Source organism: Aquarana catesbeiana, linkage group LG02 (genome assembly GCF_042186555.1).
Source record: "Aquarana catesbeiana isolate 2022-GZ linkage group LG02, ASM4218655v1, whole genome shotgun sequence".
NCBI lineage: Eukaryota > Metazoa > Chordata > Amphibia > Anura > Ranidae > Aquarana > Aquarana catesbeiana.
Window position 1 is genome coordinate 67091012 of NC_133325.1, and position 19138 is coordinate 67110149.

The following is a 19138-nucleotide window of genomic DNA, read 5'->3' on the forward strand; positions in this document are numbered from 1 at the left end:
CTAAACCTGCTCTGTGACATCAGCCGACAGCAGGCTTCAGTCCGCTGTTTGCTGATAACGAGTCACAGGAGTGCAGAACGGTCTGTAACCCATAGGAGAAGTACAGCCAAACGAGCTCAGGATGGACTTCTCCTTTAATCACTACTTGGGTTTTTTATCTTTTGCTAAATAAATGGGGGGGGAAAAAACGAAAATGTTGGGAAAAAAATGCAGTTTTCTTTGTTTCTGTTATAAAATTTTGCAAATAAATAATCTTCATAAATTTAGGCCATAATGTATTCTGCTACATTTCTTTGGTGAAAATCACCCAAATCAGTGTATATTATTTAGTCTGTAGGAAGGTTCTAGAATCCACAAACTATGGGATATATCTTAAAATTGATTAATCCTGATGTACTGACGGCTTATCTCATTTCTTGAGGCCCAAAAATGCCAGGACAGATGAATAAAACTGTATTTTCCTTTTTTTTAACACACTGTGACCAGAACAATACAGTGTTACCATAGTAACATTGTACTACTCTGGGGAAGTGGTCATGATTTTTATTTATTTTTTCTCGCATTATTGCTTATAGCAGTGAGTATTGCTGTGATTTGCCACAGCTAATCACATGGTACAGATGGGCTGTGATTGGCCCTGTCGGCACCATATGATTACAGCTAGCAATACAACTGTACACAATGACTGGCATGGAAGGAAGCCATCCATGCGTCTTCTGTACGGGGTGGTGTGAGTGAACTCTGGTTGCAGCTTTTCTAAATTGCTGGGCGCAGGTTGTGGTTTCCATAATTGCCTCTGATCCAGCAATGGTAGAAGAAGCTGGCCCAACGCTGATCACTGTTTTTTAATTTTACTCCCACTGCGGATGAAAACCCCACCAGCTGTCAAGATACCCGAACCAAGGCTGCAACTGATTAGCCAATAATTTTCCGGCAGCCTCCTTTCAACATCAGTCAGTTCAATGTCTTTACCAGAACTTTGTAATGGAATGACACACCTAACAATCCAATTTGTATCCAATCAGGCAAGAGCGGGGGGCTGACAGGACCAATTCTATTCATGTATGTATTCCTAACTCCTAAAACCTTCTATTTCTCCCACCCTCCTCCAAAGCTCCACATTCCTTTTATTTTGCTGCGATCTGACTTCCCGTTAGAGGGTGGCTACGTTCGTTCTCTATGGTCCTACTGTATGTAGAAATGTAGCCACCCTCTCTTTGTTCACTCCCGAGATGGACTCCTGTCAAACACCTCTGAAAGACAATCCACAGCAGAGGATCACTTTTCCATGGGTCTGCAGTGTAGCAGCACATGTGAATGAGCCCTTATAGCTCAGATGGAGGAATCGCTCCCTGTTGGCTCTTGTATTCTACCAGTCAGTTGCTGCCACTGTCAGAATACCCCAACAGTCACTGCATCTGATTGGATAGTTGCTGGTTGACTATTTACCACCCAGTGCCTTCAAAAAAGTAAACTGAGCAATATATTTTTGCCGACCCGGGTGGCACTTAGGGATACTTGTTGCTCAGATTTCACCTGGTTTGGTGTGGATTGGTAGACATTGGAGAAGTGTATGACAGCCTTTAGAAGGTCTTGGGCTTCTGTTGTCATCTTCTCTTTCTGCATCATTTTGATCCTTTGGCTTCAGTAGGTAGATCAGACTTCACTTGCTGCATGCTAGCTCAGTGATTTCTGCAGTGTTCAGTCTTGGCTGTCATACTGACCTATGTCTTCATTTCTATTTGAGATATGGAGCCAGAAGCAGTGTGTAGATCAGCTTCTTACTTCACTGACCACATGCTTGTTCAGTGACTTAGGATAGCAATCCTGTGCATGAGGTCTAATGCCCCTTTCACACGGCAAGCCCGCTTGGATCCGCCTGTCTGTTTTTCAGGCGAATCCGAGTGGGCCATCTATTGTCTCCTATGGGAGATGGATGTCAGTGGAGATGTGTCCGCTGACACCCGTCTGCCATCCGATCCGCTAAAATCAGAGGATCGGATTGGATGAAATCTGATGAAAACCGACATGCTGTCCGATCTCATAGGAATCAGCGGCGCTCTGACAGGCCCCTCCCCGCTCAGTGAGCAGAGACGGACCTGTCATCCGCCGGCTCAGCGGAGATCAACGGAGCGATCCCCTGCTGAGCTGATGGACTCCGCTGAGCGGATCTGCCTCGCGTGAATGAGGCCTAATACCTGCCTACTCCTCTCTGGCAGGATTCCTCCATGCTCAAAAAATAGGTGAGGTTAGCCTGGATCAACCACCAATTATTGTTAGTTAAAAAGACAGGCTTATGTCAGGCTATCAATCACATAAAGGATGCGGGATACCGGTCAGGGATGTCCTGAAGCATACATGAAAAAAACAGAGACAAATTATCTCTCAAGAGGACAGAAGACCCTCAGGCACTGTCTGAAAAACCAAGCCAATTTTATTAAACAATTACAAAAAACACCACACGAAAAATATGACAATTCATAGAAAAGAGGGCAAGTGACTAACACTGGCCCTACACATAAAATTGACAACGTTGTCCATTAAAAACAAGGGGAGCCATGGCCAAACATACCACAAACACACTCCATTCACCACTCATACACTGATGATTGTAGCAAAAGGCAGTATGGCTAAAGTGACATGGTCAGTGGATCACTTTTCAGGGGCATGGTATAACAGGTGTGCGGGTAGAGATGGATGGAGACCAAATGGAAGTCCAGGGGCCAATGAACCTGGTGGAAGTACACAGGAGCTGGCCGGGGTAAATTCCAAGGGGACACAGCAGGGGTGACCGGCAGTAACTGACAGTTCATATGTTTAAGCAGGTAAGCATATTATTATGGCAGCATCAAGCACAGCAGATGAGCCCTCGGCATCTAGCAGATCATATATACAGAGGTGGATAGGAGCAGCAAGCAGGAGAAAGGGGAGGCTGGCTCAAGACCAATAGAGGAAGCATGTGGTCATACATAGGGGGATATTTATCTCACCAGCGACCAAGATCCATGTCTTGCCATACTTCTCCCCAGCATGTGTCCATGTGAGGCCAATTTGCTGCTTTAGCTACTAAGTCCGCTGAGCGCTGCGCTTGCCGTGCGAGATGAGATGGTCAGGTACATAAAACGCCGTTCATCAGCTGTTCGGTCTCGGCTGGTTGTGCCACTTGTCCCCCTAAGCCTCTTCTCTCTGGCCTTCCAGCTGGCGGTGGCACGCTGACATCCTCAAATACAATTCAGCATTGGTAGTCCTGTACTTGTGCAAAGAGCCATGACATATGTACACCTCCATCCCCTCAATCTGCAAATTAAGGGGGATCATTTGGAGGGGTGGTAAAAACATAGCTTACCACACGTTTTTTAACCCCCCCCAACTGCAAGTGTAAACAATGCCTTGATTCTCCCCTATGGCTTCTACTATCCTCATAATGGGGAGTAGAATGAAAATTGGTCATGTCCAGGTCGGAAGTTATGACAATTGCATTGGGGGCTCACTTTCCCTTTCCCCCCTCCTTCTTCCCCCCACCCTCTTTTTTCTCCCCCCCCCCCTCCTTTCCCCCCCTCTTTTCCACCTCCTTCTTCCCCCCCCCTCCCTCATTCTTTCCCCCCTTCTTCTTTCCCCCTCTCCTTCTTTTCCCTCCCCCTCCTTCTTTTTTCCCCCCTCCTTTTCTCTCTCTCTCGCTCCTTTTTATTTATTTGTATTTTATTAATTTTTTTCCCTTCTTTTGATTCATTTTTTTCCCCTTACTTTATTCCCTCTCTCTTTATTCCCCTTTTTTCAACTCTCTTTATTCCTTTTTTTTTTTTTTACCTCCGCTCTTCCTCCCCTCCTCTCTTTATACTCTCCCCCCTCTTTTTATTTCTTCCCCCCACCCCTCTCTTTATTCCCCCCCCTCTTTATTACCTTTTTTTAAAAAATGTTTTTTTATTTCTGCAATTTGAAGTCACTTAAATTTGACTTCTGCAACCTTTATGTTTATATGTTCTACTTTTCATCGACTAAACCTTTATTACAAAAGTTCATTTCAGACCCGACATTCATCTATCGGCTTTGGACGGCTGGCGGCTGTTATCTGTGCGGTCTGATGACAGAATACTGCAGAGCCCCCCCACTACATGGAACCAAATAAATACATCAAAAGTACCAATAGGGGGGATAGCTGTCCTTTTTAAAGTTTGCTTGATGTATGTAACTTCTTTAGATTCAGTCTCAAAAAATGTATTTCTTTAGGCCTCATGGACACTTGACATTTTTTTCTGCAGACAATAAACTCTCCATCATGTTATCCTATGTGTCCATGCACACATATGCCCCATAGACACGGTCGGACTTTCCGACGAAAAATGTGCGATCAGAGCTTGTTGTCGGAAATTCCGACCGTGTGTAGGCTCCATCGGATATTTTCCATCGGATTTTCCGTCACACAAAATTTGAGAGCTGGTTCAAAATTCCAATCGTGTGTACACAATTCTGACGCACAAAGTGCCACGCATGCTTGGAATCAAGCAGAAGAGCAGCACTGGCTATTGAACTTCATTTTTCTTGGCTCGTCGTACGTGTTGTACGTCACCGCGTTCTTAACGTTTGGAATTTCCGACCAAATTTGTGTGTATGCAAAACAAGTTTGAGCCAACATCCGTTGGGAAAAAAACATGGACTTTGTTAGAATGTGCGATCGTGTGTACACGGCAATAGGCTGATATCAGCAGTTTTTGACTGGGCCTTTTTTCGGCTTTAAAAAAAAAAACAAAACTAGTGGGTTCTGAAAGGAGTTTTTCAGTTAACATCAAAAAACTTTGATAAACGCTCAAAAACGCGTCTCACAAGCAATTTTTAACGTTTTTCATCCATTTTTTTTTTTAAGCACTAAAAACGCTATTGTAAAAAGTTAAAAATGCTGAAAAACTCACTGCAAAGCTACTGGCGTTTATAACGTAATTTAAACGTTCAGAGTGCATGAGGCCTTAGGGTTCGTTTAGATGTGTGGCCAGGGGGAGGTACAAATCGGCAATTGCCCCCTTTTTTTATCATCTGAAGGTGATACTAGGTCAATTTATTTTTTCAGTTAACAAACATGTTATACTTACCATACTTAGAGGTTTTACACAGAGCAGCCCTGAGGGTCCTCTCATAGGGTCCCCTGTGGGTGCCTCTGGCTCCTCCCCCTTACCAAGTGCCCGCCATAGCAAGCCGCTATGGGAGTACTCATGCGGGATCGCTCTGTGTATCCATTGACACACACAGAGCCTGGCTTGGCCCGCCCCCTGCTCCCTTGTCGCTGGCTGTGGTTGACAGCAGCAAGAGCAATTGTCTGAGCCAATGAGGGAGCCCAGGTTCACACTATAGCGAACACAGACATTGCATGTGATTCACACCCGCACTGCTGTGCCGATCACATGCGATGTCTGTACAGTTGTATGGCTGAACCCGTATTGGATTTGCAGAAAAAAGGTGCAGGGACTTTCTATTTTTTTACCCGCACTGGAATCGGATCTAATAGGTGTGCTCACCCATGCGATCTGATTCCTGTCCGAATCCACAGTTTGCACTGCGATCTGGGAACCAATCTGGGGGTGTTATTAACATTGTATTGACACCTGCAGAGGTTCGCAGAGGGCAGTGTGAACTGTCTGCAGGAGAGATGCGATGCAGGAACCGGCGCTGGAATTGTCCCGCATCGCACCAGTGTGAACCCAAGCTGAGAGAGCTGAGAGCCTCTAGTCTTGTGCCCATCGCTATACTGAGATTGGGCTCAGGTGAGTATAGGCCGAGAGCCCTGGGAGGGAGCTGCATGCAAAAGGTTTTTTACCTTATAGCATCACTAAACCCACATCATAAAAAACTATCAATAAATAGTGTATTACATGCTGTTCATACTCACTCAGTCACTATGAGATTTATTTTCTGTATTCTGCAAAAAAACTGGTTGATCCTGCTGCTCTCTATCTCCCCCTTCTGTTCATGTCCCCAATTCAGCTAGGTGGTAACTCTGCACATGCTCAGTTTTCAGTGAGTTTCTATACTGAGCATTTCCTCCCTATCACATCTGAGCAGCACATGTGACTATAGAGTGACACATGTGGGCATATACACAGTGGTAAATGACAACCCACTCCCTCCCTCCTCCTCCACAATGGGAGGGGATATTACATGTAGATTGATAGAGGCTTCACCTCCCTTTTATTCTAAGACACAGGCTGGAGGGGTGTGACGGCAGAAATCCGCCCACACCATGTTATTGCCAAAAATAATAAAAGATTTTATTTCAAATATATATTTGTATGACAATTTAAAAGTTTATTGATATAAATTATTTATTTTTACTCTGTATTGCAAAGGCTGTTTTTCACCGTGTGATTGGTGAGCCAGAGAAAGAAACCGCCGATGGCGGCTGTCTTCCTTCCTTCCTTTCTCCTTCTTTTTGTCTTCTTTTTTTTTCTTCTTTCTGTAAAAATAAAATAAACAATATATATTTTATTTTTTTAAGCGTCTCTATTCCCTCGTGCTCACATGCAGATGCAAACGCATACATGGGTCTGCACTTATTACTGCATAAATGTCACTGGCAGGAAGGCGTTAGCACTAGGGGGCGATCAAGGGGTTAAGTGTGTTCCCTGGGAGGTGTTTCTAACTGTATGGAGGCTGGGCTGACTGGAGAAGGAGAGAGATCGCTGTTCCTAATCACTAGGAACAGTATATCTGACTCTCCTCCCCTGACAGAACAGGGATCTGTTTGTTTACACTGACAGATCCCTCTTCTGCCTGTCTCTGGAGCGATCGTGGGTGGCTGTACCCGCTGGTTGGTTCCCCCGCTCGCAAATGGGCACGCACCCACAAATCGCTGTGTACATGCCTGACATACAATGATGGCGACAATGATAGCGGGGACCAGTTACGATGCGCAGCGCGACTCACGCATGCGCAGTAGGGAACCGGGAAGTGAAGCCACAACGCTTCACTTCCTGATTCCCTCACCTAGGATGGCGGCGGCAGCTGCCGAGAACCGAGCGGGTTATCGGCGTCGGCTGCCGACATCGCTGGACCCTGGGACAGGTAAGTGGTCATTTATTAAAAGTCAGCAGCTGCAGTATTTGTAGCTGCTGGCTTTTAATATTTTTTTTTTTTTTAGGTGGACTCCCTCTTTAAGCCACAGGGGGGTATGGGAGTGTATATGTCCCAGTTTACGCTTTTTCAGAGCTATTTCCCATATTTTTTGATGGTGTAAAAGCATACCTTCATTGTATCGGGGAAGTCTTTTACACGCCTGTCCCCCCCGAAAAATAGCTTGTAGAGGAGATGCCAGTGAACTCCCTGGACCGTCGCACACTAATACTCTATAGCGTTGCATTTCAGTCTTATTGAAATAATACATATCCAGATCTTATATTTAAGAGGTCCGGTCATGTTTTTTTTTTATATTACAAGGGATGTTTACCTGTAATAGGAATGAAAGTGAGACAATTTTTTTTTTTAAAAGAACAGTGTAAAAATAAAAATTTTAACACGCCCCGTCCCGCCGAGTTTGCGTGCACACATGAGTAGCGCCCGCATATGCAAACGGTGTTCAAACCACACATGTGAGGTATCACCGTGATCATTAGAGCAAAAGTAATAATTCTAGCCCTAGACCTCCTCTGTAACTCAAAACATGCAACCTGTAGAATTTTTTAAACGTCACCTATGGAGATTTTTAAGGATTAAAGTTTGTCGCCATTCCAAAAGGAGGGCACAATTTTGAAGTGTGACATGTTGGGTATCAATTTACTCGGCATAACATTATCTTTCACAATATAAAAAAAAAATGGGCTAACATTACTGTTTTATTTTTTAATTTAAAAAAAGTGTATTTTTTTCCAAAAAAAGTGCGCTTGTAAGACTGCGGCGCAAATACAGTGTGACAAAAAGTATTGCAACGACTGCCATTTTTTTCTCTAGGGTGTTAGAAAAAATACTGTATGAAAAGTCAGATAGTGTAAAACATGTGAAATATGAAGGAGTAGGTTCCCGGATCCCGTGTGAGTAAGCACAGGTGGAAGCTTGCTTCACTTACTGACTTTTAGGTATGCTGGTATGTTGTGTACAATCAACGGCACTGATATCCATGAGTTAATGAAGAGCAGGTTATATTACCATTGCTTTTGAAAAGCAGGATCAACGTTAATAGCTGTTGATCCATTCGTTGGTAATAGTGGTCCAGCTTTTACAGCTACTTGTTGAGACTCTCAATTGCTGCTTTAAAACGTCATGGGGAACCTTTCTCTTTTTTAGAATTAATATTCGGAGTGTGCAGTTTCTCTATATGTGTCATATCATGCTATACCCATATTATAATCTGCCTAGCTCTACCAGTATACTTTTTGCTTGTGGGAGAAATCACAATTGCAGAAGGAACATAAAAAATTCCCTTAGATCTTGTCCCCTGTAGTAAATAGAGAATCCAGGGTGTTGAGTGTTTAATTCTCAATATATAGTCACGGTGCTTCCCAACATTACAACTTCACACAAACCGCTAAACACAGTTGAAATACAAATACACTATATTACCAAAAGTATTGGGATGCCTGCCTTTACATGAACTTTAATGGAATCCCAGTCTTAGGAATCCCAGCCGTAGTGTTCAATATTGAGTTGGTCCACCCTTTGCAGCTACAACAGCTTCAACTCTTCTGGGAAGGCTGTCCACAAGGTTTAGGAGTGTGTCTATGGGAATGTTTGACCATTCCTCCAGAAGTGCATATGTGAGGTCAGGCGCTGATGTTGGACGAGAAGGCCTGGCTCGCAGTCTCCGTTCTAATTCATTCCAAAGGTGTTCTATAGGGTTGAGGTCAGGACTCTGTGCAGGCCAGTCAAGTTCCTCCACCCCAAACTCGCTCATCCATGGCTTAATTTACCTTGCTTTGTGCACTGGTGCATAGTCATGTTGGAACATGAAGGGGCCATCCCCAAACAGTTCCCACAAAGTTGGGAGCCTGAAATTGTCCAAAATGTCTTGGTATGCTGATGCCTTAAGAGTTCGCTTCACTGGAACTAGGGGGCCAAGCCCAACCCCTGAAGAACAATCCCACACCAGTGTTGCCAACCGTCACTATTTTTACAGGCAGCCAGTAAAAAACAGGCACTTTTCTCCTGCCAGTAAATGCCAGTGACAGGAAAAGGTTGCCAGTAAATAATATGGCTCTGACGCTCTGCTCGAAACTGCGCATACGCAGTTCTGGTCCAGAGCCGTTCGAAACCATCCGAGTGCCTGATACAGTGTGTTCAGGCAGTGCTGGCGGGGAGGCGAATCTGGTGGAGGCGGTGCCTGAGCATGTCGTGTGATGTCATGGTGCAAGGGAGCCGAGCGGAGCAGTCTGGAGTCTCATGTGCGGGTCTGCAGGACGGCAGCAAGGCAAGTCAGGAGCAGGGCTGTCAGTGCTGTTTGGACTGGAGTGGACTAAAGGGATCACCTGGTGTGGAGAGAGACTGTCACAGTGACTCAGGAGGGGACATGACGTGTCGGTGAGGTGCCATCATCATCTGTGCTGCTGTACACTGCTGCCAGTGTCACTGTGAGAGTCAGTTTCATGTGTGTGCCACCTATTCTAATTTCTTGCCCTTTTGAGTCCTGTCCCTGAGCTACTTACTTACTATATCCAAAAGAAAATAAGAAATATGTTTTTTCCTTAATATCTACCTTACATCATATTGCTAATTGTATATTGTACTTATTTGTAGCCTAAATACTGAAATTTGTACTTAAAACTGTAATTTTGTAACTTTAGGATATGCCAGTAAAAACCTGTGCCAGTAAATTTTGAGTCTCGTGTCAGTAAATTTCAGTCTGGTAGGTTGGCAACACTGCCCCACACCTTAATCCCCCCTCAACCAAATGATTTGGACCAGTGCACAAAGCAAGGTCCATAAAGACATGTCTGAGCGAGTTTGGGGTGGAGGAACTTGATTGGCCTGCACAGAGTCCTGACCTCAACCTGATAGAACACCTTTGTGATGAATTCGAGTGGAGACTGTGAGCCAGGTCTTCTTGTCCAACCTCACAAATGTGCTTCTGGAAGAATGGTCAAACATTCCCATAGACACACTCCTAAACCTTATAGACAGCCTTCCCAGAAGAGTTGAAGCTGTTATAGCTGTAAAGGGTGGGCCAACTCAATATTGAACCCTACAGACTAAGACTGGGGTTCCATTAAAGTTCATGTGCGTGTAAAGGCAGGTGTCCCAATACTTTTGTTAATATGGTGTATGTAAATTATTTGGAAGCTAAAAGGGTTTGTTATTCTTTTCAGCCAGTTTTGTGATCAAAGCACCCCTGCCAAGCAGCATATTGAGACCTTCCACTATAACAAATCGCTTGACTAATATTGCTTGACCCTCAACTATATAACAAATACCACTCCGCTAGACTACTAATTGGAGGGTAAAGGAGCAGCAGAACACTGATGAGGTTACTTCCTGCTCTGCTGGGTTCTCTAGTTCACATGTTAGGAGATGTGGGCTGATAATACGGCTTGGAATTTCAGTACAGCAGAGGCAGCTTCAGCTACAGAAAGGCAATCGATGGATTTTTGAAAATTCATCTTTTTTTTTTTCTTCTTGTTCTTGCAGTGTTTGTAAAGGGATAAAACGAGAGGCAATGTGCATGTATTACAGGGATGTGACTCTGGGATAAACAGATATTGTCTAAACACAAGAGTCATGTGTATTGGTAATAAAATCTTGGTGTACTTTGTGTATTTCTTCCAGATCTGTGCGGTAATCGAGCACTTTCCCTGTGGGCAGGAGCTTCCTGTAGTAAAGTATGTAAATATTGTACTAAAGCTCTGATATGTGAAATATAACTGAAAAAAATGTGCGAGAAAAATAATGTGCAAAATATTATGAATGAAAAATTTTGTAAATAAAGTGAAAAATAGGAAATAACCAAATAATCAAGCAGCACCCATGTAAAAAAGTGTTCTGATAGCACTAAAATGTGAGTGGATCTGTCAATAAATAAATTAACTTCCTATTAAAGTGAAAATGTTTGAGTATTGTAGCAATTAACCTTACCATAAAATCATAGATACTTAGTGAGTTCCCTAAATTACAAAAAAACACGTGCATAAGGCAGATATCAATATCTAAAATATCAACCTACATATGGATATGATCAATCAGACGGTAGAACAAAAAATTATATATCAATCAGACGGTAGGACAAAAAAAAAATATATATATATATCTCTAAATCCCTAGAGGGATGTATAAACAGAAGTTGTAGGTGAGGAGCACCTCACCTGGGGGGAGAACCTCTGGGGGAATCTAGGATGGAAAAGGACCTGGGGGTCCTAGTAGATGATAAGCTCAGCAATGGCGTGCAATGCCAAGCTGCTGCTAACAAAGCAAACAGAATATTGGCATTCATTAAAAAGGGGATTAATTCCAGAGATAAAACGATAATTCTCCCGCTCTACAAGACTCTGGTCCGGTCGCACCTAGAGTATGCTTTCCAGTTCTGGGCACCAGTCCTCAGGAGGGACGTACTGGAAATGGAGCGAGTACAAAGAAGGGCAACAAAGCTAATAAAGGGTCTGGAGGATCTTAGTTATGAGGAAAGGTTGCGAGCACTGAACTTATTCTCTCTGGAGAAGAGACGCTTGAGAGGGAATATGATTTCAATTTACAAATACTGTACTGGTGACCCCACAATAGGGATAAAACTTTTTCACAGAAGAGAGTTTAATAAGACTCGTGGCCACTCATTACAATTAGAAGAAAAGAGGTTTAACCTTAAACTACGTAGAGGGTTCTTTACTGTAAGAGCGGCAAGGATGTGGAATTCCCTTCCACAGGCGGTGGTCTCAGCGGGGAGCATTGAAAGCTTCAAGAAACTATTAGATAATCACCTGAATGACCACAACATACAGGGATATGTAATGTAATACTGACACATAATCACTCACATGGGTTGGACTTGATGGACTTGTGTCTTTTTTCAACCTCACCTACTATGTAACTATGCATAGGGGAAGAAAACCACCAGAGTACACTGTTGCTGATTGCTTCAATAGATGGCTATCTGGAACGTAAATCTCTCCCCTGCACTTCTGATGCACCCGGCTGGTTGTTTTTAAATTCCTCCCATCATGTATTACATTCATGTAACCACAAAAAGAAGAAAATCATTGCGCAATGAACACAGCCTCTATGGTACTTTCTTTGTTAAGCATATGTGTTTACACTCACATGGGATACAAAGTAACAGCGCTTTGAACCAATCAGTCCCTGACCGCGATCACCTTATGCACGTGGTTTTTGTAATTTAGGGAACTCACTAAGTATCTATGATTTTATGGTAAGGTTAATTGCTGCAATACTCAAACATTTTCACTTTAATAGGAAGTTAATTTTAGCGCACTATTTATTGACAGTTCCTGTAGTAAAGACCGCTCACTGCTGCTCTCTCTCCTTGTGCAGGGTGACTGGTCTTGTCTCCACCCCCTACTGTCGTTTTCTGCAGACAGCCCGTAGTGGGTGGAGCCTTTTTCCTGCTACTTTTGGACCGTTACATCTGCCCCCCCCAAAAAAATGCATCTACAAATACTGTAGCTGTAGACTTTTAATATAAGGACACTTACCTGTCGAGGGATCCAATGATGTTGGCCCCCGGGGTGATTCTTCAGTCTGCTTCGGGTGCAGGCATCAGCATCTTAGGTAAGGGAAGCCTTTCCGGCTTCAGAGTCGGTTTCCTACTGCGCATGCACAACTCGTGCTGCACTTTGTGAATGGTCCTGCAGTCTTCTGGGTCCTCTGTGTGTATTCTAGAAGACTGCAGGGGAAGGAGGAAGGGAAAAAGATCCTTGTGGATCACCGTGGCAATCTAACCCAGAAGTGGGAGCGGGTACCTGTCCAAACTAGGTACCTGCCCCCTTCACCCCCCCCAATAAAGTGTCAGATGTGGCAGTGGAGGGGGTGCATACAAGAGGAGCTTCCCTTTCGGGTGGAGCTCTGCTTTAAGGCACCATGCACACTGGGCATTTAGCTTTGGAGCATGGGACTCTAGTGTTTAGCTGTAGGCAGTGGGCACAGGATCATCGTTCAGCCTCACTATTGGCAGCCTGTGAAACACTGAGAGCTGCTGCAACTTGATGAGACTGGGCGGTGCACTTAGCGGTATTTTTAGGGCAGTATGCACCCAGGTATGAATGCCCAGAACACAGTTTGCTTGCATTCTGGGCACATACTACCCTAAACATTCATACTGCTAGGTGCACTGTCCAGCCTCCGGCCACCTGCAGCACATCGCAGACTCTCAGAGTATCACAGGCTGTGGACAGCGGGTCTGGACAATCGTAGAGTTTGATAGGCTACCAACAGCGTGGGGCTGGATGTGTACATCTATGCCCTGAGCCTGCAGCTAAAAGCAAAGTGTGCATGAGGCCTTAGGGCTCGATGTATGCAAGGCTGTGGCTCCTCTGAAAAGTGATTCACGCTGTTGCTTACTTTTTAGAGTAGTTTAACAGGTGTGAGAGACGTGTTTCATGCTCACCTCCTGTTTTAACCCCCTAAATCCTGCACTACCATGCCATGCATTGCACGTGGTTGTGGGACCGTTTTGAGGCGGCTGTAGTCCCTTGAATCGGTTGTGTTTGGCGGGCGGTAGTTCCCACGGAATGCAGCAAGGGTTTCGTTCCTGTAAAGCATTGCAGCCGCAGCATGTGTTCACTCCTGGCAGCTGCATTTGCAGCTTAAGTGGGAGCAGTTAAAGGGGCGGTAAAAATGCCTCCCAACTGCAAGTGTAAACAAGCACTTAAAGTGTTCACCTTTTCAGTTCCTTTTTTCAGAAAAGATAAAACCATGAACACCCTACAGCCTCATTAATCCCCCATCCAAGCCTATAATAAGGCTTACCTATAGGTACTGTACATATCTCCTAAACGTGCGCCGTTTAGGACATAGTTATTGTTAATGTGGCCGATGATGTTTGCGGCACATGTGCTTTGAAGAAACGCCTACCCGGGCCGTTCCTTCAGAGTCCTGTGCCGTAAACGGCGGCTCTCCCGCATGCGCAGGAGTGACATCATCGCAGCTCCGGCCAGTCACACAGCCAGAGTCTGCGAATCCGGAAGGAAGACTGGGTGAAGATGGAAGCTTTGTCAGGGGTGACAGCTCATCGCTGGAAGGCTTCATTCTAAGGTATGTTTCACGCATACTAGCACATTATGTCTTTACCTTGCAGGTTTCAAAAAATAAAACCGGGTGGGAGGTGGTTTACTACCGCTTAAACCAGGTCCCACCCGGCCACTGCACATATACGGCCAGGTGGGAGCTTCCTCCTCCTGAGTGGAACGTCCCTCAGAAGAAGGGGGATCGCACGCGCGCGTGCCCTCACAGCGGTGCAATCCGATGCGCTCGTGTCACTCGGATACGGCGCATCTCCGATCGGCATGAGAGCTCTGTGATTGGCCCTCCTGATCAAATGACGATCAGGGGGTGAAAGCGCCCGGTATTGAAGTGGTTAAGTATAGTGGTGACCAGGGGGGTGGCGATGTAGGGTGTTCAGTTCTGATAAAAACATAGCTACTAGTTTTGAGCAGCCTTTTTAAAGCAGGGTGCCTTGGCAGAATGCCCACAAATTGTATACAAGGCAGCGGATGGATAAAGCCTGGCTTTTAGTTACACAAAGCCACAGGTTCTCATTGTGCAACATTATGACCTTCTAGCTGCGACTTGCTAATGACCAATGGCATCATCAGATGATAAGGGGGATGTCAGTCGCCTGCACAGCATCCTTATTTGACCCTCCCTGCCCCTCTCCATCAGTTTTCGGCTCACATTAGGTGAGTGATGGAGAAAAACTGAGGAAGAAGAGAAACATTGGAATACTAGTCAGTACCAACTTGCACTTCTAATGTTGGGTGTCCTACGTGTGTGGATGTTGCTGCATTATGTAAAACTATTCGAATAGTTTTTACATTTTAGGATGGGGTGCCTCAAGACTGTCCATAATTTGGTAGGGCGCCTTGAGATTTTCCATCATTTTAAAGGGTGCCTTGACTGAAAACAGGTTGAGAAATACTGATTTAAAGTGGTTTTAAAGACAGAAGGTTTTTTATCTTTATGCATTAACCACTTCAGCCCCGGAAGAATTTACCCCCTTCCTGACCAAAGCACTTTTTGCGATTCGGCACTGCGTCGCTTTAACTGACAATTGTGCGGTCGTGCAACGCTGTACCCAAACAAAATTGACGTTTTTTTTTTCCCCACAAATAGAGTTTTCTTTTGGTGGTATTTGATCACCTCTGTGGTTTTTATTTTTTGCACTATAAACAAAAAAAGAGCGACAATTTTGAAAAAAACACATTATTTTTTACTTTTTGCTATAACAAATATGCCCCAAAAAATATAAAAAAAACATTTTTTTTCCTCAGTTTAGGCCGATATGTATTCTTCGACATATTTTTGGTAAAAAAAAATTGCAATAAGCGTTTATTGATTGGTTTGCGCAAAAGTTATAGCATCTACAAAATAGGGGATAGTTTTATGGCATCTCCCCGTTTTTCAGCTCCGTGACACGATCGCGGGTATCCCAGTGGCGATCAAGTCCGCGGGTCCCGCGGGCACGGTCACAGAGCTCGCGGCAGGCACGCGCACATGTGCGCGGCGGGAAATTCAAAGTAACGTACAGGTACGTTACTTTGCCCAGGCGTGCCATTCTGCCGATGTATATGTGCTGACAGCGGTCGGCAAGTGGTTAAGATTAAAAACCTTCTTTGTGCTTCAGCCCCCCTAATACTTTATGTGACCCCCATCTAGATCCAGCAATGTTGCACAAGAGCATCGGCTGTCTGTGACTCTCCGTCTTCATTGGCTGAGACAGCAGCGGAGCGCCATTGGCGAGAGGGGGTGAGGGCCGGGCCGCAGCTCCGTGTCTGAATGGACACAGGGAACTGCGGCTTGGCTTGGGTGCCCTTGGCAGGAGGGAGGGGCCAGGAGCACCAAAGAGGGACGCGAGAAGAGGAGGATCTGGGCTGCTCTGTGCAAAACCAACTGCACAGAGCAGGTAAGTATAACATGTTTATTATTTAAAAAAACAAAATGAGACTTTAGTATCACTTTAGTATCACTTTAACTACTTAACAACCGTCCCATAGCCGAATGACGGCTACAGGGTGGTTGCTTAACTCCGGGAGGGCGTACTATGATGTCCTCCCAGAATTCTACTCTCGAGGACCCGGCGCATCACGGATCCCGGTAAATGGCCGCTGATCGCGGCTGTTTACCATGTGATCGCTCCGTCAAATGACGGAGCGATCACATGTAAACAAACGGTTCCTCTCCTCCCCTCTCTGTACCGATGGGTACAGTGAGAGAGGAGAGGGGGAGGGAGCGGATGGCAGCAGCGCTGTGGGCTGGATGTGTAGTGCCCACAGCGCTGCTTAGTGACAACTGCCATCCATCCATCCATCCATGCTCAGCCATCCCTGCAATACTCTGCACTACTCTGCAATGCCCTGCACTACTCTGCAATGCCCCACAATACTGTGCAATACTCTGCAATACCCCACAATACTGTGCAATACCCTGCAATACCCCGCAATACCCTGCAATACTCTGCCATACCCAGCCATACCCAACCATACTCTGCAATACTCGGTGATACCCAGTCATACTCTGCCATACCCCGCAATACTCTGCCATACCCCGCAATACTCTGCCATACTCTGCCATACCCAGCCATTCTCTGCAATACTCGGTGATACCCAGCCATACTCGACGATACCCAGTCATACTCGGCGATACCCTGCAATACTCTGCCATACCCCGCAATACTCTGCCATACTCAGCCATACCCAGCCATTCTCTGCAATACTCGGTGATACCCAGCCATACTCTGCCATACCCAGTCATACTCGGCGATACCCTGCAATACTCTGTCATACTCAGCCATACCCAGCCATGCTCAGCCATACTCGGCCATGCTCGGCCGTACTCGGCCTCTGTATGTGGCCAGGCTGTGGAAGTCTCACACATGTGGTATGGCCATACTCAGGAATAGTAGGAGAATCTATTTCGGGGTGTCATTTTTGGTATGTACATGCTATGTGTTAGAAATATTGTATAAATTGACAACTTTGTGTTAAAAAAAATAAGCGTTTTAACCACTTCCCGCCTGCCGGCCATCATACGACGTCCTTGACTTTGTGCGGAAATATCTGAATGATGGGTGCAGCTACAGACATCACTCAGATATCAGCTTTTTCAGCCAGCGATTCCCTACACTATAAGAATGATCATAGCGGCTGTTCCACTGCTTGATCGTTCTTACGGGAGGCGAGAGTGGACGTCCCCCCCTCCCGCCGCCCTCCGGTGCTTCTACCGACTCACCGCTACGAAGCCAGGATCTTTTTTTTTTTTTTATTTCAGGCTTCCCAGCATAGAGGTGAGATGTGGGGTCTTATTGACCCCATATCTCACTATAAAGAGGACCTGTCGTGCCATATTCCTATTACAAGGGATGTTTACATTCCTTAGGATATCAAAAAATTCTGCGCGGCCAAACAAAGGATAAAAATAAGCAGCTAACACAACCAATGAAATATGGGTATGTAACAACAGGCAAAACAAAATGTGTAGCGCTAGAAGTTCAACATAAACAAAAATGTCCAACTGATGATTCCGGGTATCACAGAAAACTCAAACAGTCCTCCATGTATATAAAGCTCATGGATAAACAGATACTTTTTCAGTGACTTCGTGCAAAGAACGTATCATATGTGTGACATCAAAGGTAAGCACAGAAGGGAAGCACCACCAACATTAGGAAGGCTTACCAGATGGCATTGACCCAAAAGAGCATACGCCCAACTGGGTCAAATCAGGCTTGGGTGGTGGGTGTTGATGGTTGTTCCAGAGGAATGATGGAAATGAAAATCCGGAAGCCAACCAGTGGCTAGTGGGTCCCTCAGGGTAATGATGAAGAGCAATTGGCCATGTAATGGGATGAGAAGGAGAGAAGCCACATAGTGTATTCCGTAAAAAATATACCAAATTTATTAAAAAAAGGGTACACTCACATGAAATACTAAAATCAGCGCTGTAAAAAGAATGGCGGCAGTGGGGTCCTACCCAAGTTATAGCGTCTACAAAATAGGGGATAGTTTTATGGCATCTCCCCGTTTTTCAGCTCCGTGACACGATCGCGGGTATCCCAGTGGCGATCAAGTCCGCGGGTCCCACGGGCACGGTCACAGAGCTCGCGGCAGGCACGCGCACATGTGCGCGGCGGGAAATTCAAAGTAACGTACAGGTACGTTACTTTGCCCAGGCGTGCCATTCTGCCAAAGTATATGTGCTTACAGCGGTCGGCAAGTGGTTAAGATTAAAAACCTTCTTTGTGCTTCAGTCCCCCTAATACTTTATGTGAGCCCCATCTAGATCCAGCAATGTTGCACAAGAGCATCGGCTGTCCGTGACTCTCCGTCTTCATTGGCTGAGACAGCAGCGGAGCGCCATTGGCGAGAGGGGGTGGGGGCCGGGCTGTAGCTCCATGTCTGAATGGACACAGGGAACTGTGGCTTGGCTTGGGTGCTATATATTCCTATTACAAGGGATGTTTACATTCCTTGTAATAGTAATAAAAGTGGTCAAAAATTTTTTTTTGTGGAAAACAGCGTCAAACTAAAATAAATAAAGTAAAAAGAACAATAAAAAAAAAAAAAATTTAAAGCGCCCCTGTCCCCGTGTGCTCGCATGCAGAAGCGAACGCATATGTAAGTCCCGCCCACATATGAAAACAGTGTTCAAACCACACATGTGAGGTATCGCTGCGATCGGTAGAGTGAGAGCAATAATTTTGGCCCTAGACCTCCTCTGTAACTCAAAACATGTAACCAGTAAAAAATTTTGAAGCGTCGCCTATGGGGATTTTTAAGTAGCGAAGTTTGGCGCCATTCCACAAGCATGTGCAATTTTGAAAGATGACATGTTGGGTATCTATTTACTCGGCGTAAATTCATCTTTCACATTATGCAAAAACATTGGGCTAACTTTACTGTTTTGGTTTTTTTAAAGCACAAAACTGATTTTTTTCCAAAAAAACGCGTTTGAAAAATTGCTGCGCAAATACCGTGCGAGATAAAAAGTTGCAACGACTGCCATTGTA

General features: G+C 45.1%; 1 protein-coding gene across 1 annotated transcript in view; it reads right to left on the bottom strand.

Annotated features, from left to right (window-relative positions):
• Nucleotides 1–6293: 6293 nt before the first annotated feature.
• The window catches only part of LOC141126935 (transmembrane 4 L6 family member 1-like), an 88846-nt gene continuing 76001 nt past the window's right edge, over nucleotides 6294–19138 (bottom strand). The window contains exon 6 of the mRNA XM_073613010.1: nucleotides 6294–6442. Coding sequence (XP_073469111.1) covers nucleotides 6344–6442 — 99 coding nt within the window. The 3' untranslated portion in view covers nucleotides 6294–6343. The remainder of the gene's footprint in view (nucleotides 6443–19138) is intronic.